At 42.5% G+C, this 25954-nt stretch overlaps 1 protein-coding gene across 3 annotated transcripts in view; it reads right to left on the bottom strand.

Moving 5' to 3' along the window:
* OLFM1 (olfactomedin 1) overlaps positions 1-25153 on the bottom strand; it is a 58726-nt gene extending 33573 nt beyond the window's left edge. Inside the window, exons 1-2 of one of the 3 annotated variants that reach the window (XM_036751901.1) lie at positions 24575-25153; positions 4826-4975 (exon numbers count right to left, since the gene is read on the bottom strand). In XM_036751901.1, coding sequence (XP_036607796.1) covers positions 4826-4975; positions 24575-24670 — 246 coding nt within the window. In that variant the 5' untranslated portion in view covers positions 24671-25153. Of the gene's footprint in view, positions 1-4825; positions 4976-7586; positions 8343-24574 lie in introns of those variants that run through there. The other 2 variants (XM_036751902.1, XM_036751900.1) reach the window with 2 other exon arrangements.
* Between the last annotated feature and the right edge of the window lie 801 nt (positions 25154-25954).

Below are 25954 nucleotides of genomic sequence, written 5' to 3'. Positions count from 1 at the left end.
AAACACTAGGGATAAAAAGAAAGTGAAAACAATGCCTAACCTAAAGGAGCTTACATTCTAAAGAAAGAGATGATGTGTACATAAATACATAAAACAAGGCATATTCAGAGGGAGGAGAGCTCTTAAGTAACTTTTGAATGGAAGGCACAAGCAGCTGGGGGAAGTAATGGGCAGCTGTGTTCTCTACTGTAAAATGAAGGCCTAGGCAAACTGATCTCTAGGGTTCCTTTAAGCTTTCAATCATATGAAGTCTTGTTCCTCTAGAAGCATGGAAAGAGGAAGCAAAGTTCTCCCTCATTACCCATTTCTCTCTAGAGGTAAACTCTCCTGGGACTAAACAGTCCCACTATCAGCTACTACAACACTGACATACAGATCTCATCTGCCCTCCCTCACAAAAACCCATTGGACCATCTCATCAAATATTCATGTACACAATGAAAATGAGCTCCTTGAGATATTGGGGGGAAAAGAGGTTTGCCTTCAACTAGAGGATCCTTCTCTCATCTATGTCCCCTTTTCTCTGCTGACACAGCCACCACCTTAATTTAGGTACTCATCACTTGTTTCCTATAGTATTGCAATAGCCTCCTAATTGATCTCGCTTCTTCGGGTTATTTCAGACTCCAATCCACCCTCCACACTGCTCTCAGTCAGTTTCTTTAAGGGCAGATATGACCATACTACTCCCCTACTCAAACTCCAGTGATTTCCTATTGCCTCTTGGATAAAACACAAAGTGCTTTGCTTGGTTTTTAAAATCTTTCACAATCTGACTCCCACCTACTTGCCCCCCAATCATTATACATGAATCTTCTTCCATTCTATAGTCCAGCCAAACTAGCTTTCTTCTCATTCCTCACTGGACACACCATATCCCACCCCCATGCCATTGCATAGGCTATTCTCCTTGCCCAGAAAGAAATAGTAAAATCACTTACCTGCTTCAAGATTCATGTCAAGCCCCACATTCTATATGAAGTCTTTCATGATGTCCCAAGCTGCTAGTGCCCTTCCTCCCCAAACTATCTTGTATTTATTTTTATATTATAGTATAATTTAAATATTTTATAGTATAGTACATTTTAAGTATGCTAAACATAAGTTGTATTTACCCTAAATGTATTTGTAGATATACACAGTGAATATTCCCTGACTCTCTATACAATTGAAGTTCTTTCTTTGAGGGCAGGAACTATTCCATTTTTTTCCTTTATTTCCTAACTACCTAAAACAGAACCTGACGCATTGTAGGTGTTAAAAAAACAGACAATTTTTAAATTCGCTGCTTGTTGACTTAGACTCCAGACCTGACATGCTTCCTCTTTGCTACAAAGCCTCACACATAGGAGGCACTCAATAGATGTGCCCATTTTTTTTATTGCTGATGATTTTAGTCAAAGATAATGCCACTTCTTTAGAATAAAAGACAGCTATAAAAAGTGGAGGGAGTGGAAGAAAAGGTTAAATTCTCAGCTGATTTACAAAAACTGGTTTGCAAGCACCAGACTAACAGATGACAGGCAGGAACCTAGGCCCAAATGCCTTCTAAGCACCTTAAAGTCTGAGGAAAACATGATGGATCTGGTCAAGATGCTGACTAATTGAACAGATTTGCACAAACAGAATAAAGAGATTTTTGAAATAATCATGTCATTTTTTTGTGACCCAATTTCCTCTGTCCATTCCACCAAACACCACATTATAGGAGTCTTTTTTCCCCTCTCTCATTCTTCCTTATTCCACTCTACAACCATATCTTATGTTTTCACCAGGTCCTCTTAATAGACCATGCTAGTCTCTGAATACTGAGCTGTTGATACAGACATTGATCAGTAGTCTATGCTAGATAAACATTCGAGTGTATATACGTGCTGATTCCCTGCCCTTCCCCCACACAATTTAAGCTCCTTGAGGCCAGAAACCATTTCATTGCTGTCTCTGTTTCTACGGCACCTAGCACAATGCCTTATACACAAGAGACACTTAATAAAGGTTTGTTAGATTGAATTGGAGTTGTTTCCAATATAGCAAGATGAATAGACTGCATTAAGTCATCCACACTCTCTTTCCTACCATCCCTTGTGACAAAAAAATATAGGTATAAGATGGCTGGTGGTTGGCACACAGAATTTGACTTTGCAACAGTCAAAGCTAACTACATACGGATCAAGCCATTGGCTTGACCTTGGTCTCCTTAATGGCATGCTTTTGCCATTGGCAGGTGCCAAGTATTTCAATTATCTCATATTCCACATTCTCTAAACCAAAACTCTATTAACTGGCAATGGCACACATAGTACAGTGTCATCATGTTCAAAATAATGACCCAAAGTCCAGACATCCTTTCTGAATAGATGAAGAAAACTTCACTGATAATCAGTCCCATTTTAGTGCAAAGAGCATTTTACTTTATTACAAATTGTTTTAAACGAACTTGTTTTACTAGATCTTAACATTTATATAGTGCTTACTATGCGCCAAGCACCATGCTAAGCACTTTACAATTATTATCCCATTTTATCATCACAATAACCCTGGGAGGTAGGTGCTATTATTATCCACATTTTACAGAAGAGGAAACCAAGGTGAATAGAAATTAAGTGACTTGCCCAGGGTAACTCAGTTTATAAATGTCCGAAGCTAGATTTGAACTCAGATCTTTCTGACTCCAGGCCCAGCACTTTGTCCACTGTGCCACCAAGTATAACATCTATTAACCCAAACAGGCTACTCTGACCACTCAGTAAAAAAGTTTACCCTGCCCACTTGAGAGGTGGGAAGCTACACTAATTAATACAATCATTGTCTATTAGAGTTAGAAGGGATTTCAGAGATTATCTAATCCTACTTCCCCCCATTTTACAGGTAAGGAAACTAAGGCCCAGAAAAGTCAAGAGAGAGTCATTAGCTGAGCCTTTCTCAGCACTTCACCTTCATCAAGTAATTCATGAAATAATGTTAACTCAGAACTCCCAGTTCCTTGAGAGAAGATGGGTGTTTTTTATTTTAATTTTTGTATCTCAACTAGCATAGTGTCTTGAACATAATAAATGCTTGTTGAATTTAACTGAATTGAATAGAATGGAATTAAATTCACGCTTTGGTCCTACTGATTCTTATTTGCCTAACATCATTATTCGCCCGCTGAGAGGATTTTCCTAAAATGAATAAGTTAGACTAGATGATCTCTGAGATTTCTCCAGTTCTAAAAATTATGTGTGTCTGTCAAAAATAAATGAACATCTGTGTTACAGTGGGAAGGGCACTGGATTTGGAGTCAGAGGACCTAGTTGTGAATGCCTTCTGGGCTTGTATTACCAAGGGCAAGTCTGTTAACCACTCTGAGCCTTAGTTCACTTATCTGAAAACTATGAATTGAGGAGATTGAAGTAGGTGATCTTTGAGGTTCCTTCCAGCTCTAAATTCTATGTCCCTATGCATACGCTCCTCAGGAATTGTAGATGAAATTCTAGATGAAGCCTCCTTTTCTTTACTCTTCTTCTAGTTACATCTCCCATGCCACCATGTTTCTTTCTCAAAATTTCTATTCTTTCCAAGTAGATCTCAGCTGTATTAAAATGACCAACATTTAGATATGAGCAATTGTAACCACCTAACCCTGTCCGGTGTATTTACCCATTTCAAATCCAATGCTCATGAATCTAAAGGAATCTCTATTTCATATTCAATGTAGAATAGTGTATTTTGGGACAAGAAGGAGAACTTTCTGATATCTCTCACTCATTTTGGATGTGTCATATGTGAAAGAACAAGTCTACTTTGGAAAATGTGAATCTAATCTCCAAGTAAAGGGCCTGGGCCATCTTTGAAGTGTATTGGCTTATACAGGTTGAATGCTTCACTTGTGTCTTGACATGACTTTGAAAGGATGAAGAGAAACACTCAGCTCAAGCAGGAAGCATACCATCCTGGAAGGTATTATATGGAAAGCCCAAATAGCCCTTTTTCCTTGGGACAATGGGGTGGTGACAGTGGTGGTGAAACCAAATCATCCCAGGTCAAAAGATCAAAGGTCTCTGAATGGTCACTTCAGGGTCACTATGAAAGATCATGACCGTTCCTTAGGCTACTGGTGATAAGAGTCCAATTTCAGTCCTTCAGAGTGATGTATTAATAACCACAGACTAAGTGATTCCTAAGCCCCAGAGTTTTACTGGGATGACTTAATACACTGCTTTACCAGAAAGGCATAATCAGTGGCAAACACCCAGCCCAGTCCATCACCCAGGCCCAGCCTTTCGACAGCAAGGGAAATTACATATCCTGAAGATCCCAATTAGGTTAAATCAGAATGTCAGCACATTCAGAGAAAACAGGATTTCTTCAATGAAATGGTTTTCCTATGCCTACACTAGATCTCACAGTTATGTATTTTAATGAGAATCTTTTAATCTCCTTAGATTGTAGATTATGAAAAACTAATCAAATGGATATCAGCATGAAAGAGAAAAACCACAAATTCCAGCTTCCTCACCCTGCTGGGCTGGGATATTTTACTCAGTCATCTTGATAGTGACCACATTTGAAGAAAACAAGAGGACTGGGCTTGATGAAAATGCCCATCTGTCTATCTCAAGGTTACCCACTTGAAATTGACAAACACGAGTCTGATGAAAACTCATCACATCACATAACATCATGTCATTTGTTCATTCATTCATTCGATCAATCAACAGATAGCTGTGAGAATGAGAATGAGTATGCCACAGAAGCTTTGCATCCAGAACTAATCCCTCCCTGATTCCTGTACTCCAACACAGATGCACACAGTCATGCATTCCCACACCCACCCACAGCTTACCTTTTCTAATAGCTGCCTCAGCTGTTTTGTCCTGGCATCACGGGAACACATAGTCTGCTGGGGGGCCACCACTGTACATATACACCGTCCCTCACTGTCCTGGGCTGAGCTGTACACTTGCCAGCTTTCCTCCGGGTTGGTAGGCAACACCTGGGCACCAGCAAGTCAGGACATGGAGCAGGGAAAAAAAAAGAAGAGAAAAATCTAAGGCAGCTAACCAATGAGTAGTGGACTACAATGGAAATGTATCCATTCAACCCAAATAAAAATAAATATAAAAAGAATATCCCCCTTTCCTGACTATTACCCCAGACTCTGTTCCACAAGAGTGGAAACAAAGGGATAAGAATACAAATTCTTAAATTTATACTGGATCCCAAGAAACACAGCAAAGCATAATTTCATTTTTTTAAAAAAACAAGAGTTTAGCTGAGAGGTTTTTAGAAAATGTAGAATTTTCTACCCAATCTGTTATGCCAAGGGGGGCAAGAATGGTGTGTGTGTGTGTGTGTGTGTGTGTATGTGTGTGTGATTTGTGGTAGGGGGAGGGAGAGAATCACAGCTCAGAGATGGGGAGCAAAGAAAATGTAACGTGTGGTTGACATTGTGTAGGCACAGCATTCAGAAATCAGAACTTGTGTCCCCTCCCCTTGCAAAGGCTAGCGGGGATACCTGGCTATTAGGGACACTGGCTCCATTTCTCCTGGACACTTAAATGGATGGAGTACAATTGCAGTAATAGCAGAGTACCCAGCATCCCATTAGTTGAGCTGTAATCAATGAGAGCCTTAGTGCTCTTCCAAGGTCCTGAAGCAAGGTAATTACTGCTTTGGCGAAAACACTTAGCATTTGACTTTTTTCCCCCTATCCCTTTCTGTTTTCCTCCCCCCTAACCTGCAAATTGTTTTGTGGGTTTTTAACAAGTTGGACAGAATTTTTCACAGTGCTATCCCAGACCATACCACAGTGACTGCCAGCTAGCAGCCTGAAGCCCACAGTAACCAATGACAGAGACAACCTTTCAGATTCGCGCAGATTTTCCTGTGAGGGAGGGGAGATAGGCTGTTTAAGCTAGAACCCTCAACAGTTCTAAGATCACACCTTGCAGCACTCAGGCCAAGTGATTACAGCTTGCCCAGAATTTTCCTCTAGTGTTATGGGGGCATGCATGTGGATGGATTTCCATTAGTTTCAGGTCATCTGGGGATTAATTTGTAGTTTTCCTCCCTGAAATCTGCACCACTAACGCATGTACATTCTTACCTCAAGCAGCTGTAAAAACTAAGGTGATAAGACAGTCGTTAAAGGAAACAATGTGATTCTTCTTGAAGCAAGTAAGATACTTAACTGTAGCATCTTTCTTGGAGGAGGAAAAGCACTAAGCTCCAAGCCAAGGCTATTAACTCTTCAACATGGAAGCACTAAGCAATGGCGAAGGGTGCCCTTCAGCTTCTCCTTTCAAATAAATGGGGGTCGTTTCCTTATAAAGAGGAAGTGAAGAGAGGGACTACCTCAGGCAGACACATTTTCCAGTAGTTCAAGACGTGCTAGAAAAATCTGCCTCCAATTTTACTTCACCACTATCCTTTATATTTCTCTCCATAATTGCCCTGAAAGACCTCTAAAGGTCCCTTCCAGATCTGACATTTTCTACGTGCAAATATTCTTTTCAGCTCTGGAAAATAAACCTTCACGTTATGATTTAATATTCATAAGCTCTTAGACTGTCAGTGGATGGGGAACTGGGTCTTTCACTCTGGCCACGATTCCTGGGAATTTGAGGGACTGCCCCCCAGAGAGGGACAGCTGCACCCTGCTTTTAATTAAAGAACCAAGGATTTCCATCTTTGCCATCTGCTCTCAGAAGCAGGGGTGGGCCGTAGGGGTATGTGTATGTGAAGGGGGAAGACGTTTGTTTTCCTGCTCTTCTCTTCCACACCCCAGCTCTGAGGAATCCTCCAGTCCCCCAGCCCTTCTGCTCCACCCGAAAGACCCCAGCACAGCCACTTTCCAACCTGTATAGAACGTGTTGTTATGCAACAGGAAAAAAAAGACGCCCCCCCCCACCCCCCTGGCAGGAGCTGAGAGGAAGAAAGCAACATTTAGACTCGAATGCAGAGCTGGATCAAGAGCAGTCAGACCACGGAGTGTTCATTCCCTCGCCTGTGCTAGCCTCCCACTCCCCACCACCGCAAGCTCCCCTGAACCCCATTCCCTCCCTAGACCCTGCCCTTATCTTGTCCTTCCAGTTTCGGCAGCCCAGGCCCCGACCTTGCAAGACAAGGCTGCAGCTCGATGCACACACGCGCACACGCACACACACACACACACACACACACACACACATCTATTTTAATGAGAACTCAAAGTCTATGGGATTTCACCCTGCAGCCCCCAGCCCCAGCTGAGGACCCTAGGCTAAGGCTTTGCGGAACGAAAAAGGCGCCAACATATTAGAAGCATCTGAAGCACAGAAGGCAAAGAGAAATGAAAATAACCGACTCCCTCGGAAAGTGAAGGAGCAGCGCCCCTCAGAATGTCACCACACACCCCCAAAGTGCTTGAATCCTCCCGCAAAAAAACCTTTCTTCACCATTGCTCTGCTTCTACCCCAGCCCCAGTTCTCCTCTGTAATTTCACACCCATCCCACCGCCTAGGGGTCCAGTTTTAGGGAAGGAGGAAACTCATGCAACGTGCCGGCTTGTTCCTATAGTCACAAGAGGAGGCCCCTTGGGGGTCGGGGGCGAAGGGGGCACTTACACCGGTGCTCCTATCCAGCGTCCCCCCACTGGCCGCGGTCAACTTCGTGGTGTTGAGCCCCACCAGCGAAGGCAGCGTCTGAGACATCCAGTTGGTGATCATGGCCATGGTGCTCAGCACAACCCCAATCTTGAGCAGCGGCACCGACATCGCGGCTCGAGTCGCCTCCTCCAACCAGCCTTCATTCTGAAGAAGTGGCTTGGAGCAGCGCGCTGCGCTCCGGCACCTCCTCTACCTGCCTCCGCTCCAGCGACGCCACTCGCCCCTTGGACATCGTGCCCAGCTCAGAGGATACGCTGCCTTTGCTCTCCGCTCCTGCCCCTCAGGCTCACTCTCCCACCTTCCCTCCCTCTTTTGCCCCCCTTTTAACCAAGAGGCTCTCCGATCTGGCACCGCACCGCGGAAAGGAGAGAAGTAGAGCGAGGTCTTCTCCTTTTGGCCAGCGCGGGGGGGGTTGGGGGTGGGAGGGGTGGGAGAGGCGCTCAGCCTGCGGAGACCGACCGGGAAAAGGCAGAGACGGACTAGGGCTAGTGAACCAGGAGGGAGGGAGAGAGCAAGACAAGGGAGGGCGGGGTGCGGCTAAAAAGCCGGCCACAGGAGCCCTAGCCTGGAGTGAGGACAGGGGAAAGGACTGGGGTTGGAGGGATTCAGAGAGGGGAGGGGGCTTAGATTTCTTCCCCCCCCTTTTTTTTTTCAAGATCCCACTCTCAGCCCCCCAGACGTCTCCCAGGTGCTGAGAATTGGCATGCCTGAAACTGACTAAGGGGCGGGTTGAACAGGGGAGGAGAACGGGTAGAGGGAGGATGGAAGGGAAAAAGAGGCGGAGACCTGGGGATTGGTGTAGAAAAACGCAATCTGATGTCAAAATGGGTGGATTTTTCCTCTCCTTTCTCCCTCTCGTTCTTGCTCCCTGCTTCCCTCTGGTGGTTGAAACGGAGACCTACATTAAGCGGGTTGGAATTACAACCTAGGCTTATCTGGGCCAGTGTCACTACTCTGGCATGCTTCAAAAATCTTTCTCTCTTTGTCTCCTCCCTCTTCCCCCACCCCTGTCTCTCCTTCCTCTCTGTTCTTCCGTCCCTCTCCATTTTCTTTCTTTTCTCTTTCGTCTCTCTTGGCTCCTTACCCCATTGCTTGATTTTAGGTATGGGCGGCAGGCTTTGGGCACCTCCAGCTGACATGGCCCAATCACCAGCTGCTCCTTAAACAGGAGACACCTCTCCCCAACAGGTACCCAGCCCTTCTTTTCAATAAATTTTTACCCAAGGGAGGAAGGAGCTTAGAACAGGGTCAGTTTCATTTCTGGCTGTTAGAAAGGAGTGGTCAGAGATGCAGCAAGGGCAGGGGATGCTCTGAGAGCTACAGGGTCTCTCCAGGTGCCTTGGCTAGGTTCAGTCTCCCGTCCCTTCTTCTTCTCCCCGCCCCATCACCTCATGTGCTGCACGGGACCGGGTGGTGGAAGAGGTTGCATCATCTCTCCTCTCAGAAGTTTTTTGTTGAAATCTGTGCCCTAGCGCCATACTCTGCCATCAATTCAGCAAACCACATCCAAGAGTTTGATTTACACCTCCCTCCTTCCTATCCCAGCTCACTAATGCCACCATAGATTCAAAATGAGTCCAGCTGAATGAAAAAAAAAAGATCGTTGGTAACTGGGTGACCCCAAAGATCTGGATTTCAGTGCTGGTTCTGCCACCAATTTGTCTTTTGAACTTAGGCAAGTCACCTTGGTTCTCTGGACCTCAGTTTCCACATCTGTAAAATGAGGGGGTTGGAATTTATGGGCTCTAAGATCTCCTCCAACTGTAACATTCTGGGATTCAGTCCCAGCCTTTCAGTTCCCTCCTTCCTGTAGTTTGGCCATTTGAATTGTTGGGAAATTTCAGGTGAGCAAAGGAATATATGATTCTAAAAGGGAAAGAAACTGGGGGATTCAAAGGGCCCTAAACATCCCAACAAAACCTGGTCCTGCCTGGTTATGCCTCCTAGTATGTGCATGGTAGTGGGTATATTTTTCATGGAGTCACCTTGTAAGGTGTATTGTGAAAGGTGTGATGGCCACTGAGCTGCAAAAACTGCCCTTTCCTGTTCCTGCTCTGAGAGAGAGTGAGAGAGAGAGAGAGAGAGATAGAGAGAGAGAGAGCGCGAGAGAGGGAGGGAGAGAGAGAGAGAGAGAGACAGAGAGAGAGAGAGAGAGAGAGAGAGAGAGAGAGAGAGAGAGAGAGAGAAAGAGAGAGAGAGAGAGAGAGTCTTGAGCTTTCTATGGGCCAGGCATTTGCCACTGATTCATCAGAACCCGCTGCATTGACACCTTCTGAAATCCCCATGTTAATAGCATTTTCAAATTTGCAAATGACCTCTAATCTGAGCTGAAAACTGATCTCCCTAAGCCCTTAGATCAAGGTTTTCCAATCATGTTGGCAGAGAAGACACCCGTATAACCCTCCCTGGTTTACTCTTTCTTTTATATTCAGGTTACCATTAAAATACTCCAAGCCTGAAAGGGAGATTAAAGATTAATTCTGCGGCTGAACGTAGCTAATGCTCTCTACATATAGAAATCCCATGGTCTGGCTCTGGAGAAATCAATGGACCCTTAGGAACATGTTGCTCCATCTGCTCTTAAGAATTCAAGGCAAAGGAATAATCCTCCTTGGTGTCTCTATTACCCTTTCCAAACTTACGGCCAAATAAGCCAAGTACAATTGGATGACAGAACTCTGACACAAATGGGATTTTAATGAAATTTTTAAAATTACATTGGCACAATCCTCTGCATGTGCATGCGGGTAGGGGGCTGGAGACTATCCACTCAGATAAACAAAACCAAACAATTTCTTGTTTAATTATGAATGTGATCCTGGCAAGCACAGTATGTTCGGGGTTGGAAGCTGAATTCCACTTGTTGGGGAATGGTGCCATCTTCCAGTGCAAATTGGTATTACAGTCTTTATTGTTTGATACCAAGCAGACCTCATCAACTAAAGAAATACTTTATAGGATTTTAAGGGCCAGTAGCTCACTGAATCTCAAAGATATTCTCTCATTTTATTTCATTTAAAGAAATCTCAAAAAGGAATCTAGGCCTGGATAATCACTCTTGACCTCTAGCTTCAAAGACTTGCAGCAACCACCGCATTTTCAAATTTCCCCAGCACAGATTGGACATCATCGCACCCTCTTGATACAGAACAATAATGCCTTAATTGTTTTGGATCAATTTGGGTGTTTCCCAGCTGGCATTAACCCAATAAAGCAAAACAAACCTTAATGGAGCACCTACTTGGAACCCGTAAATCTGAGGTATATGTCTGTGAGTAGACATAGAAACAATGTTCTAATCAGTGCAAAGAATTTATCATACCATAATAGATTTAAAGCTGGAAGAGACATCAGAGATCATTTAGTGCAAGACTTGCATTTTATAGATGAAGGAACTGAAGCCCGGAGAGGTTGAATGATTTGCCCAAAGTCTCACAGGTAATTCTGGTCTTAGTCGTGAAGATGAGGATTCAAGGGTCACCTCTGACGCTTACTGGCTATGTGACCCAGAGTAAGTCACTTTATGCTTCTGACAGCACTATAGGACTTGCTGATTAAGTCACAGAGGAGTTGCCACCTCTTTAGTACAATAGGAGTGGTTTCTAGGGCAGACAGAATCACAGATATTTCATGTATTTATGTACCAGTTCCTATACTAAGCTATGGAGTATATTGGGAAATCAAAGTGGGAGGAAAGTTGAGCAGAGACTACTTTTAAGCACTCATTAGCCCAAAGCTATTCAAAGTTCCCAAACTGCTTTCCCTTGACTGGGGAGGGCACAGGGAATAAACTTTAAAAAAAGTTCAGAATGTATTATTGAATAAAAAAAGTAACTTTTCATGCTCCCAGAGCTGAGATCCTTTGAGATTTAATTCCCAGATGATCACAGAGCTCTTTTCTTTCCTTTTTGAAAAAAACAAAAACAAACAAAAAAAACCAAAACTCCTCCTGACTTTCACTTTTGACTTTGTAATCACAGTGCCCATCCCTACACTTGGCAAATAGTAGGCTCTTAGTAAATTTTTTGATTGACACAAGTGTTTGTGATCTTGTCATACAGGTCATGTCTCACAAGAATTTACAATTGCTACTCTTCAAAAGAAGCCAACTTATTTAGCTGTGGTTTTCAATGCTGCACACACAGATGCTTCAGACAGGATTCCTGTGTGGGACAGAACCACAGTTAGCAAGGTGATTGCTAAGGTGATTGCAGGTCTTTTCTTAGCAGAGAGAAAGGTATATCAAAGTGTATTCCTGAGAAATTTGAGGGCTGCTCATCATCATCTTTGCTTCTCAGTGTGTTCTTCTGCATTGCTATGATTCTGACTTTAAAAAATCTCTCTCTCTGTCTATCTGTCCCTCTCTCTCTCTCTCATCCTCTCTGTACATACATGTAATATATGTATGTAAATTTGTATGTAACAAATTTACATACATATATTATATACATATACACACATGAAATTTGGCCCGGAAAACCACCAGTGGCTCAGTTTAGAACACAGACAGAATGTCAACAGGCACTATCGAGGTCCTTGGGACATTTGCTTTTCAAGGGAAGCCAGCATAGAGAAGGTTCACTGTCTCCAGGCCTAGGCTATTAGTCTCATTATTACAATGAAAAAGAATCGAATAGATAATCATTCATAGCACCTCAAGGTAAGGCAGGCTAATGCCCTCTAATGCAATTAGAAGTGTCAGCAGAGAAGCCAGCAGCAAATTCAATCTGCTTTGGAAGGATAGAAAGTTCCTTTAAAAGCAAATGAGGGCTTTTTGTAAAATGAAGGGAGTTGGATTATGCGTTCTGTGGTGTCAGCCAACATCAAGAACACCTAAAATGAAATTTAAATAGAAACCTCAAGTTTTCCTGCACTCAACAAGGTCTACCTGTTTTTACAGCTCCAAGACACCCTAACTCCCACTAAAACAGGCCTAAAAACCAAAGTCTGAAAGCCAATTCTATCATTAACAACAACAACGAAACACAATCATGGACAGCCTTGGGGGTAGGATGAGGAGCCAGGGTCTGGGGAATACCAGCAGAGGAGAGATAGGGAGGGGGGGGGAGGGAGGAGGGAGAAGAGAAAAGCTTTTACTGAGGATAGATTGACTTCCTTCCTACTTTGCCTAGCAAGGAACCATTTGCTCTACAATTCTTTGATTTATTAACAGTTATAAATATTGTCCAAGTGGCTCCAGCATTGCAGGGCAGCTAAGAAATACTGAGAGCTCCCTCTCCTCCGGGCATCTAATTGTTTTTCCACTAATACAAGGTAATGGGGGTGGGGTGGACTTTGTGAATGTTTTGACTTTGAGAAACTCAGAATTTAAGGTTTTATGCTATCAGAGGTAGGGTAGTGCAATGGGAAGAACCCACCAGACCTCTGCTAAATCCCTTCTCCTTTCTAGGCTTTAGTAATCTCATCTGCAAAAGGGGCCAATCCTTTCTAGCTCTAACAATATTCTATGAGATATATTTACAAGTCGTTACAAACTTTTTTATTCTCTGAGGCTCAGTAGTTCTTTATAAAAAAACACTATGACGATAAAATTGGTGAACATGGCATTAACACAGATGAGAAAAAGACTGATTTCGATTTACCATGAAGTATTCTTAGTCTACTGTCTACCAAGAGGACAGAAACCAAACTGTTGGCAACTCTACATCCAACTTCCCAAAAGGGGATCAGGTGGAAAAGGAGATATGGTATAACAGAGGGCCAACCTTGGAGTCAGGAAGACCTAGGGTTCAAATCCTGTTTCTGATACATTCTTACTATGTGGACCATGGGCAAGACATTTAGCTTCTTGGTGACCCAGACAAATCTCAAAAACCTAAGTTATTGACCATGCAGATAGGCATGAGCAGAAAAATGAAATTAAACGTTTAGATATAATTAAAACGAAACTGCTGTTCACCTGAGGGTACAGAATACACTGGAAATTCTGCACAAGACCAGGCCTCTCTCACTCCTTGCAATCTAAGGACCCATCTTCTAAATTATTTTCCCTACATTGGCACTAAAGAGTTACCAGAGTCAGTAGTAATAAAAATGGTGACATATCACATTTTATAGAGATTTACAGTTTTCAATGAGCTTTCACACATTCATTTAATCTTCACAACAACCCCATGGAGGAAATAGGGCAGGATTCCCCTTATTTTGCAGATGAAGAAACCAAGCCTCACAGAGGAACCAGTGGTCTGAGGGGTTCTTTCCTCTGTGCAACACTGCCCCTCTTGACATAGCTTTAATTTGGGGCCTTTAAAGTGAAAACATTCAGAAGGTGATTATTAACTTGTGTGTTCTAAAAGTTAAAGATGACATGACCATTAAGTTACAGAACAAAGATAGAAAATGCCAGGTTCTCTAGCTCCTACTCCACATAAAGCATTCTACTGTTAAACAGCTTTGATTATTAAAAATATCTTCCTTATGTTAACCTGAAATCTATCTCTTTGCAACTTTTCTCTGGAGCCATATGGACTAAATATCTTCCCTCATCCCCATGATAATCCATCAGATATTTGAATAAAGCAATTACATCACACCTCTGCTTAGTGTTTTCTTTTCTAAGCTAAACATCCTTAATTCCTTCAAATCATTCTTCTATGGCATGATTTTGAATACTAGTCTTTATCCTGGGTCTCCTTCTCTGTACAGGTGCCAATTTGTCAATGTCCTTCCTAAAACGTGACACCTGTAACAATAGAGACCCCAGATGGGGTCCGAAGAGCACAGAATCCAGGGAGACCACACTAGACATCATTTGGACACTAATGTTATCTTCAGCTGCATCAGTAGGCTGGTGTTTCCATTTTCTTTTCTTTTTTTAGGAACTAGATCACACTGATTTTTAGTTTGACCCTGCCTAGACCACCCTTTGTCACTTGCTAAGGAGGGAGGAAGGACAGGGTTGTGGGGAAATGCTAGAATTAATGGAGGGAAGCATGTCTAACTCAACATGAAGTGGTGTGTGTGATTTTAATTGAATTTTAATTCATACCAGAACCAAAGTACAGACTGTACAATATTGTAAACATACAGTAATACAAAAATACAAGTGTTTCTTGGACCTTTGAGGATCCCTGAGTGAGTACAAATAGAGCAGTTACACACATTTGAAAAATGTTTTAAAGGACTTTGTGACTTTAAGGTTCTGGTAGTTTTTGTTTTAAAAACAAGCTGCCACATCAGTCTTCTCTCACCAGGTGCTTTGCTGCTTTAAGAAGTGCAGTATCCTGCCTTCCTGCCTTGATTCACACAGTTCCTTAGGTCTGGAACACCAGCACCACCCTTCCCTGGTCACCTCTTGAAGTCCTACCCATCCTTTAGAACAGGGGTGACAAACTCAAAAATAGGGGCCACTAAACTGTACGTGAGAATCTCTGTGGGTAGGATAGTGACTTAGAAAATCACATATTAACACTACCTGTTCTATTGTATTTTTATTTATTTTAGTTAATATTTCCAATTTACATTTTAATTTGGTTCAGGTACCACTCAAAAGAGTTGTGGGTCGTGTGTTTGATACCTCTACTTTAGAGGCAGGAGTGTTTTGAGGTTCTAGTGAGATAATGGATTTAAAGCACTTTGCAAACCTTAAAGCTACTTAAATGCATGTGATGGTTGTTATTATTAGCCTGTAGTCACCAGGCTTCCAGTCTGGTAAAGATTTCATTCTCAGAGCCTGCTACCACACCCCTGTTGAGCTCAAGCCTTGTTTACAGACCAATACAGTGGTGTGCTGGCAAATATTTAATAACTGGGCTCTCCCCTATAAGATACATTCATATGTACTTTAAATTTAATCTGAATTATTTGCATTTTATTAAGTTTAGAAATCAACAAAATGAGAAATCGAGGGCTGATTTGTAGCAATTGCCAATTTCTGAGGTATAAATGCTCCCATTAAAAATTTAACAATCTGCTCCTCTCAAAACCTATTTAGAACTGGCTCCCACACACCCCTGTTTGGAGACCAATTCAAATGTCACCTCTGTGAAGCCTTCTATGATCTGTCCTGTTATGGATTCAAGTCAGCAAACATTTTTAAGCATCTACCACAGGCAAGGCATTGTGCTAGGCACTGGAGATATTAAAAAATAAAACCAAAAAGCAGCCCTTTCCTTTCATGAGCTTCGATTCTACTGCAGGATGCAAAATGGAAACAAGGCAAACTAATATATGATGATTTCAGAAGGGAGAGGAACTAACAACTGGCCTGGGGGCAGGAAAGGCTCCTCAAACCACCAAAGATTCTAAATGCTGGAGGTGAAAACCTTATAGTTCCCTGTGCACTTACCATGAATTATTTTTGTATTCTAACTATGTATTTGCGTTTCATTCCCTTATGAAGCTAAACTCTAATGAGGTGAGGGGTAATTTGGTCCTATTTAAACTTCAGATGACTCCCAAAACTTATAACAATGAGAATGCTTTAATAGGAACTTAATCAATGTTTCTTGGTTGATTGATTGACGCTTCAAAAGGCTATAACTTCATCATTCCCTTCCATCCCAAATACTTAGCCAGATATGGCCACAACTCTCAGATGGTAAAAACCCAGATTCTATATTCCAGAGGGCAGGTGCAGTCAAATACTCAGAGGCTGGTTCCAGGAATACTAAATTCCTGGAAACAGAATTGCTTACCCTAAACCATTTGCCCAAGAGACTCCTCTGAGTCATGCTAGGTTCTCTAAACATGCTGGAATATCACACAGACACCAGAATTGCTTCCAAAAGAGATGTCTAGGTGTCCTATTTCTTTCCTCTGATTCTCTATGACCCACTCATGCCATAATTTTTACCATCTGTGAAGTGAAAGGGTTGGACTAGATGATCTCCAAGGGCCCTTCCAATTCTGACATTCCATGTTCTAAAGTCCTTTCTGTATCTGGCATTCTGTGTTCCAACTCTGATAGTCTTTTTAAAGATACCTTTTGGCTCTGATATTCTGTGTTCTAAAAACTCTTTCTAGCTCTAATATTCTATGTCCCAAAGGCCCTTCTGACTCTGAAAATGTATTTTCTAGTCTAAGGTCTCTTCCGATATGAATCTCCTATGACTACTCTCTAACAGAAATGAAAAAGGACATGAACCTAATCCCTTTCCCTAACACTTAATACCAGTCACACCAGGACAAGTACCTGAAGTATATTCTCTAAGGTTAAGTTTTCTCTAGAACTTTTAACCAGAGAGCCCATTTAGCCTGAAAACAACAAAGAATCTCCTATTCTCCCTCCTCTCTCCTTAGGTCTCTTTAACCTCTCAGCCTGTTTCTAGTTTTGTACAAAGATGGGCTTAAATGCCCACTTCAACATGTTACAAGTGAATTTTTTTCTTGTTAGATAAGCATATTATCAGAGTTTTATCTCTAAGACATTACTGATACAACAGGATCTCACTGTCTCTAAGAAGTGTGCATAAGAAGCTTTTGCATCATGACATTTCTATGTGCTCACAGAACAAGCAAACAGCAGATTCTGTAAGAAATTCTCACCTAAACAGCCCCTTCCATTTAAATAGTGCTTTATAATTTACATAATCCAGTATATCTATCTATCTATGTACACTTATATATTTAAAACAGATATAGGTATATGTTTTTATATTTTTATCTAACCTCAAAACAAACCTGTAATCATACCTAAAGCAAGGATTGCTGTCATTTTGCAGATGAGGTTTAGTTAAGGCTCAGGGAGGAAATTGTCTTGCTTAAAGTCGTATTACTAATACTGTAAGGGAATAGAACTCAATTCTCCTGAATCCCAATGCAGTCCTCTTTCTGATACCTCAGATGGCTCCTCAAGACTAAATAATGGTGTCTTTCATCTACAAAGCACTAAGGATGGCAATTGGAATAATTCCATTGCCAAATAACTTTCTTTACAGTGGACTCATTATCTTCACTGTTATGTTTTGTATGCTATGCCAAGTGCAGTAAATGAGATAATTGGAATTATGGGTATTTCAGAAAGTTTGCAGACCCAGAGACAAATGTTCTATTTGATTACAGAAACTATTGCTTCTTACCCTGGGGTCATGGGAGCTGTGCTTTGCCTGAAATCCTGGGCTCCTAAAAAAATGCCAATCTAGTGAAGGGTCTATAGATATAAACTTCAGATTTAGGGTCATGGAGTTTTAGAGTTGAGACAAAGAGTTGGAGTAGATCTTTAAAGTTGCTTCCAGTTCTGAAGCGACATCATTTTGCCATGTGGGAAACTGAGATCTCAGAGTCACCCAGCTAGTAAGTGGTAGAGTTAGGAAAGAAGCCAGGGGTCCTGATTCTCATCCCAATTTTCTTTCTACTACAATAGGCTATTGGGTTGTTACCAAGTTTCAAGGTCAACCACAAGGAAATGATTTGGATATTCCACAAGATATCCCTGGGAAAACAGCTCTCAAAGGTATTTCTAAAAAGGTCAGATTTATTCAGTGTGTATCAGCTGCCTCATTTTGGCTGCTTTCTAAGTGTGCTGAAGCTGTTTGCTTCCCTCTTTGCTGCCTCTGACCTCTTCTGCTCATTTCGCAGCATTTCAAGCACACGCTGTGTTCCTCAAAGGCAAAATAACAAATAGGAAAAGGAACATTTTCATTTTTCATCTTCTCTTCCCTCTTTCTAGGCCCCATCTCCCTCCACTACAATTCGAATCACATTCATGTTGGGGAATAAATCCACCGGTTGTTATGACCTCATGGTTAGTGGTTTCAAAGTTGTGAACATCATTCAGGGCTGAAAATTGGCTTCTCTGACTGTCAAGGCAGCTTACATTTGCCATGGATCTAATTCAGTTTAGCTAGTAATTAGTTTTGTATTACTTTACACGGTGATGTTAATACTGATTACAAGGCCTGATAACTTTAGCAATAAATACAACCCAAGGCAGAAAATTACCTTTCTTTTTATTGGTGAAGGCTGAAGTTAGTGGAATGAGACACAAATTGCTTTATGAGATGAAGCAGCTGCCTCATGCTGCAGATTTACAATTTAATACCCCCACTGTCATTGTAGCCTTGCAATGAGGGCTATCTACAGCTGCTTAGTACTGTCCAGCCACGAGTACTTCCTTAAACCCTTAGAATTAACAGCTTGCTTAAGTCCAAAGACACCATAATGCCTATTAAAGGCTAAACTTGGAAGAGCCTTCCACCTCAATCTGACCTGTGCATTGTCTGGTACTAAATATCCACTTATCTCATTTTACCATGAGCTTCCTCCTTCAGATATCATATCTACAGGGTACCCACCATACACAGCAGCACTCTTAGACAGTGGTCTACATGGTTCAATTCCCCAACTGAGTTGATTTCATTCAACTTAGTTCACTTTAACAAATACTTCCTGAGCATGATTCTATTGGGTACAAGAAACCATGCTAGGCTGTTGGGATATAAAAATTTTAAATGGAGGTTCCTATATTCAAAGGGTTTACATTCTACTTAGTGGGGCAGGAGAGTGAGGTGTAATATATACCCATAACAGGTAGAGTGTGATGGAGGAAAAAGAGATCCAAATCAAATACTCTAGAATAATTTGAGGAAGGAGAGAACATTTTTATTTGGGAGAAACATGGAAGGCTTCATGGAGGAGGTGACATCTGAGTTGACCCTCAAAGAAAGAAAAGATAGGTTCTTAAAGGCAAAGATAAAAATAGAATACATCCCAGACCTGGAAAGATAGCATGTGTGAATGGGTATAAGCATGGAATACCATGTTAAATTAGAAAAAGAGCAAACTGGCTAATTTGGTTGAAGGGCAAAAAGGGTAGTAATTTAACATAAGGTCAAAAATGTAGGTGGGAGTCAGATTGTGAAGGTTCTTATGTACAAGGCTAAGGAGAATGTGTTATATTCCATTAAAAATTTGGAGACTTTTTTTTGTTTTAACATCCCCTTCATTTCCAAATCTATCCTTCCCCTCTCCCCTTTCCTGTGAGTCATTTTTTTGTGACAAAAAGTTTTCAAAAGGGGCGAAAAAGCATGTCAACAAAACTAATCCATCAATCAGCCAAGTCTGACAACATGTGATCGTCCCTCAGTTCTGTAAGGAAGGAAGGGAAATGCATTTTCCTGTCTCTTAATCTAGGACAAGCTTAGTCACCATAATTACATTTTTGTTTGCATATTTTCGGTGTGTTCAGGAGACTGTTTTATGTGAAAGATGAACTGGGAGGGGAACAGATGAACGTTGACCATGGTCCTGTGTTGAGTCCTGTAAGAGGCACAACAATGCATAAGGTACTATCCCTGTTCTCCTGGAGACTGTTGCCTAGTTCTACTTCATAGGGAAGGAAAAAAGCAATAATGGTTCACATTTTTATAACACTCTCCTTACAATAATTCTGTGAGGCAGGTAGTAGAATTGCTATCCTCATTTTACAGTTGAGGCAGGTGAGACTCTAATATAAAGGAAGTGATTTTCTCATGGTTTCTCAGGGAGTAGGTTTTTGAGGTAGTATTTGAACCTTGGTTTCCTTATCATGAGTCTTGTTTCACCCCCACTAAAATGGACTATATAGAGAGCTAGAAGGGACATTAGAGATCATCTAATCCAACTCCCTCATATGACAGGCGAGGAAAATGAGATATAGGGCAGCTTGTCAAGGTTATATGACTAGTGAATAGAAGAGCAGTATTTGAACCCAGATTTTTTATTCCAAAGTCAATATTTTTGTTGCTATAGGAATATACAGGACCTTGCAAATAGTAGGTACTCTATAACATTTAGTAATTAATGGATTTATTCAGCATAACTTCCATTGTCCAGAGAATAGACAGGTGGTCCAAATGTAACAATAAGGCCAATGAGACTGCCTGAATACTGCAAGGAGCATTTATGAACTAAAGACAAAATTGGTATGTTAACAGAGGATTGTCTTTGTATTGGCCAGGCAGCTTTATACCCTAAAGAAGAGAAGACTTGCGCTTGTGTGCAAGGGGTTCAGAGAGGTGTGGGAATAATGGCACCTTCAAATATCTGAAGTACTATCATGTGGAAAAGAGATTAAACTTGTATTGCTTGGCCCCAGGAGGCAGAACTAGAAGAAATGGGGAAGCAACTCATGTGGAGAAGAGGCCAGCAATTCTGCCAAACCACAAAACAACTGCCACCCACAGGGCAGGTGAGCCAGCTTGGCTGAAGCAGCAAGATATCCTGAAAGACAGGAGGTAGAATGGACCAGGCAAATCAAAGTGCCATCACTATCTTGACCACCATCTCTCCTCAGATGTTGATGGAGATAGCCTAGGACCCTGAGCCCAAGAACCTTAGGAATAGCAATGCTTTCAGCTCTGTACCTTTAGCCATCATAGTGGGAAGCAATCCCTATGGAGATGCAGCCTGGAAACTACTTTCAAGGTGCTGTAACTACAGCTACTGAAGAATCAGAAAAGAAAGTTCTTGTCATCAAAGTCCTTGATACTGTCAAGTGGGTCAAAACCAGAAACTGATATAATTTTGAGTGGAAATTGCATTAAGGAAGAGGCATTAACATCTGCTTTGCTGCTGCACCTTAAGGACCACAGGACTTTTCCATCTGACTTTTAGCTAAAACCCTCCATATATGTTGCCTCCCCCATTAGAATGTGAGCTCATTGAAGGCAGGGGCTGTATTGCTTTTTTATTTGCATCTTCAGTGCTTTGTTTTTTTCATTCATTCATTCATTCATTCATTCATTCATTCACATGGGTAAAAGTTGCAGGAAGGCAGATTTTGGTTCAATGTAAGAAAAAGCTTCCTAACAATTAGATGTCCTTTAAAATGGAACAGGCTGACATGGGGAAAAGTGAGTTCTTCGTCATTGTAGGGTCTTCAAACAAAGGCTGGAAGGTCACTTAGAAGAGTTATTATAGAGGTCATTTCTGTTCACGTACAGATTGGACTAGATAGTCTCTGAGGTACCCTTTAAATTTTGGGAGTTTATGATAATCAAATCTCCTACCTTGTTAAAATCTTAAATGTGAGAGAAAGTTATTTGCATGTAGGCCACTATCTATCAAACACATTTTTATTCTTGGTCTGAACTTGAGATTTCATCAATGTGGGAACTTCTGGCATGGAAACTCCCTCAAATGACACAGACCAGCAACTCTTCTGCATCTTTTAGTCTTTGAGATATGCCTAGGAGAATTGAGAAGACAAGTGACATGCCCAGGGCCACACTGCCAGTATGCATCAGAGGAATCTTTAACAGACCTTTTAACGAATGTCTTCCTGACTGCAAGGCCAGCTCTCTATGCACTATACAATGCTAAGCTGCATCTCAATTTTAGATCTGCCTTGAAGAGGGAAAGGAAAGAATAAATGAGCACAACAGAATAGAAAACAAAAGGATAAACCTTCACTTATCAGTAATGCTTTGTCTTCACTTCCCTAATACTAGCAAGTGTCTTTCTTTCTTTTTTCCCTTCTTTCTTTCTTCCTAATTTGAGGCAGTGCTCCCTAGGGGAAGCTCATACTGGGCATAAGAAAAGAAAGGAAACTCCTCCAGGGGTATACTCCAAGGAAGGTCTTCTAAATGAACTAGAACCAAGCTCTTTCACAGGTGAGAGATTCAGGGGTGGCAGTCAAGAGTATATGGCCTGCCTGAACCAACTTGGGGGCAGCTGTATCTGGGGTTAACTATCCCTGGGGAATAAGCTTATGAGATAATTGGAGAACTTAGGGGTGGAGAGCAAACTGATCCATCAGTACTTCTTTCTGCATAGAGTGATTTGGAGATTATGGGGCTGGGAGAGTTACCATTCCATAGCTATACTATAAAGACATGGGTACCATTTCATTTTAAAAATATACGTAATTGTTATGAAGTTTTTTCCTTACATTCATCCAAAACCTATCTCTCTGAAACTTTCACCTGTGTTTTTTTTTTTTCTATTTCTGCCCCTTGGACCAATTATAATAAGTCTAATCCTTCCTCCAAATATATCACTCCCTAGAACAGGATCTCAAACTCAAATTTAGATTTCTGCAGGGTAGGGTTTTGGGATTCAAGAGACATTTTTGGTAAAATCTAGGAAGAAAGGAGGAAGATAAGGTATTCAATTGTGTATGGCAACCCTGCTCTAGGTGCCAGACTTGAAATTTCAGGGCAAAGGGAAACTAATCCACTCTGACCAAGTAGGGAACTGACCATGGTCCTGAACTCTTGGGCGCTCGCCTAGTTGACAACCTCAGATTTGGATTTCTACTACAAATCACTTCAGGGTCAGAGGGAGGGAAAGAAGGATGGATTTGGTGGTGGGGTGGGCTTGGAGAGGTTTCAAATGAGTTTAATGAGAGCTCAAGAGGGTGAGAAAGCACATTTACTACCACAGAGTCACTGCCCTTAATTAAGGTTGATTTGAAAGTTTCTCCTAGAAAAGAGAACCTCTGAAAAGAAGCTATAAAAATGTCCTTGAGGAAAGAGGATGATGGTGATAAGAAAGTCATTGTGACAGGGGATGTCCCCAAGTGAGTCCAGTACATTCTGTCCTGCTAGTTTCCCCTCAACTAGTTCCTCAGGGTAAGTCACAGCCAATGATCACCTGGGAGCAGGACAAGCTGAAACTAAATGAGGAAGCAGCACAACTCTGCTTAGTGACTGCAGGGAGCTAAAATGCTTAATTACAGTTCATTCTCATTTCCTTCCAGAGCAGTTCTTTGTAAATCTGACCCTGCTTGTAGCCTTGGTGCATGTGTGTGTTAGAGAGAAGGAGAGGGGGAGTGAAAAAGGAGAGAGGGAGGGAGAGAGAGAGAGAGAGAGAGAGAGAGAGAGAGAGAGAGTGTGTGTGTCTAGTGTGGAAATAAGCTGACCCCCTCTTTTGCACTTTTCATACTAACCCCTTAAAAAATTATTTTGCTTTGAACCCAAAACTCATAAATAAACAGAGCTAGTTGGCAACCCAAGCCATAAAATCATCGACTCCCAGCATGGCACAGACGGAGGCATTAAAGGACGTTTAAATGTCACCCTAAATCAGAACAACTATGAAAGGTTCCTTGGTTGTTTTATTTACACACACGTGCCAGGTGTATATTCACACCACACACACACACACACACACACACACACACACACACACACACACACACTCCGCCCTTTCTTATCTATTGCATGCACCTACTGGAAACATGAAAACAGATAAGTAATGCACACAGTATATTTACTGGATATATACACATTTAGATATCTCCCAAGTGATTATATTGGTTGGCTTGGAATGATACACACTGATAATTACACAGCATATACACATACTTAATATTGCATATGTGCCCATCCACACAAAGCCCTGAACATTGTACCAATAACAGACTTCTTCATTACCCGCAGCCCTTTCTAGTCTTGTGTTTTAATAAGCAGAGACAATCCTCCTTTGTCCCCACAGTGATTCATACACTAAAAGGGGAATTGAATCCAAAGCCAAATGAGGGTTATAGGGATATGAATGTGTTGGCAGATGGGGATGGTGGCCGCGGTGTGTGTATTTGTGTTGGAGATGATGGTTAGTTCTCAGTGTCTCCGGAAATGCCAAGGCTAGGGTTGGTGAAAGCCCTGCCCTCTTCCTCGCTTTGCCTGCCTTATGTCTGGCATGAGAACTTTTAATTGGGGAGGTGGGTACCTTGAACACCCCCTCCCTGCTCTCCCCATCGGATAATGGAGAAGACTGTTAGCCCACCTGGGCAGGGCATCAGCCCCTGGGCAACCTGCCCTCAGTCTTCAAAAGCCTGGGTCCCAGCCCCCGCCCGCTGTTCGCTCCTTGCTCCGGGCTCGCGGAGGAAGCGGTACGCTGGCTGACCTCTAAAGCGGGCTCGGGATCCAGGGAAGGGGGAGGGGACGGGGACAGGGACGGGGGCGCAGGGGATCGGTGGCCAGCAGGCACCTGCTCCCCGACTTTCTCTGGCTTCCCGAGGGGCCGGGCGGCTCTAGCAGGAAAATGGCGTTGGAGAGACCTACTTGAGTGAGTTCAGTGCCCATCAGGATGAGGAAGAAGAGACTCAGAAGCTTGCTTGCCGGTCGCATCTCTCGCTCCCAGCTCCAACCTCCGGGCATGCGGATCCCCGGTCCTTTGGCGGCTGCGTGAAGTCGCTCTTCTCGGCGTTGCTGGCTTTTCTATGATTTTCCCTCTCTTCCTCCCTCAGTCCCTGTGCTGTGCCTTTCAGCACCCGGAGACGGCAGAGCTAGGAATCTGCTTTGCAAAGCCTCCACTTTGCATATTTATTATATCCCCAGTTTCTCCCCTCGCCAGTCTCCTGGGCTAGGGCTGGTTGGTTTTTTCCCCTCCTTCCCTCTTCTAATGGCTCCCCTGATCGCGAGGCATTTGCGAAGAGGGATGCACTGGAGCACGAAATGATGGGCTCTGTCTGCTATGCCAAAAGTTTGCTTGGAAAAGGGGGGAGGGGGCGGGGTGGCGCAGGGAGGGCACACACAAAGCGCGCGCGCACACGCGCGCGCGCACACATACACACACACACACATAGACACATACACATACACACCCGGGAGGTAGCAGCTGGAAGGGATGGAGGCTGAAACAGGATGTGACATCAGAAAGGCGGGGGAAATTTAACTCAGCTCATCCAGGCAGCGAAGCAAGGCAAGGCACAGAGGAAGAAAGAAATCAGCATCATTATTGTCTTCACTGCAGGTGGGAGCAAATATATTGGGGGAAAGACCTGGAACCTCTGAGGGAGAGAAGGGACAAAACTTGGTTGGGCAAACAGCTCTAGGCTCCCAGGACCTGAAATCAGGAAGTTTAGGAGCAAGGGAGAGGCCTCCTGGAGGCAGGGGAACTTAGTGATCTGTGGGGTGCCACTCTGCAGATGGCATAGCTTATGTATCGAGTTAGATTTCCCTAGGTGGCTTACAGCTGATACTCTTAGGAGTGATTGGGACATAGCAGAAGAAATCACACAGAATGTCAGGACTGCAAGGAGACCTGAGAGACCATCCTGTCCCACCAACTAATTCTAAATGGATCAAATGAAATCATGTATATAAAGTAATTTGTAGTCTTAAAGCCATATAAAGACATGTAGCTATTCTTAGACATGGGGAATCTGAGACCTAGGGAGGAAAGCAATGTGTCCAAGGTCACACAAGAAATTAGTTGTGGAGTTGTGGTATTGAGACTAAAATTCAAGTCTCTTGTCACCCAGTTCAGTAAATGATCTTTTGATCACAAAATACTAACAGGAACTCACTAAATGCCTGATGGATCATAGCAAAAAATGGTTGACATTTATATAGTACTTTAAGGTTTGCGAAGCACTTTGTGTGCATGTAATACCTAACATTTACATAGTGCCTATTATATGCCAGGTCCTTTTTTACAAA

This window comes from Trichosurus vulpecula, chromosome 3 (genome assembly GCF_011100635.1).
Source record: "Trichosurus vulpecula isolate mTriVul1 chromosome 3, mTriVul1.pri, whole genome shotgun sequence".
NCBI lineage: Eukaryota > Metazoa > Chordata > Mammalia > Diprotodontia > Phalangeridae > Trichosurus > Trichosurus vulpecula.
This window is presented reverse-complemented; position numbering and strand designations above follow the sequence as displayed.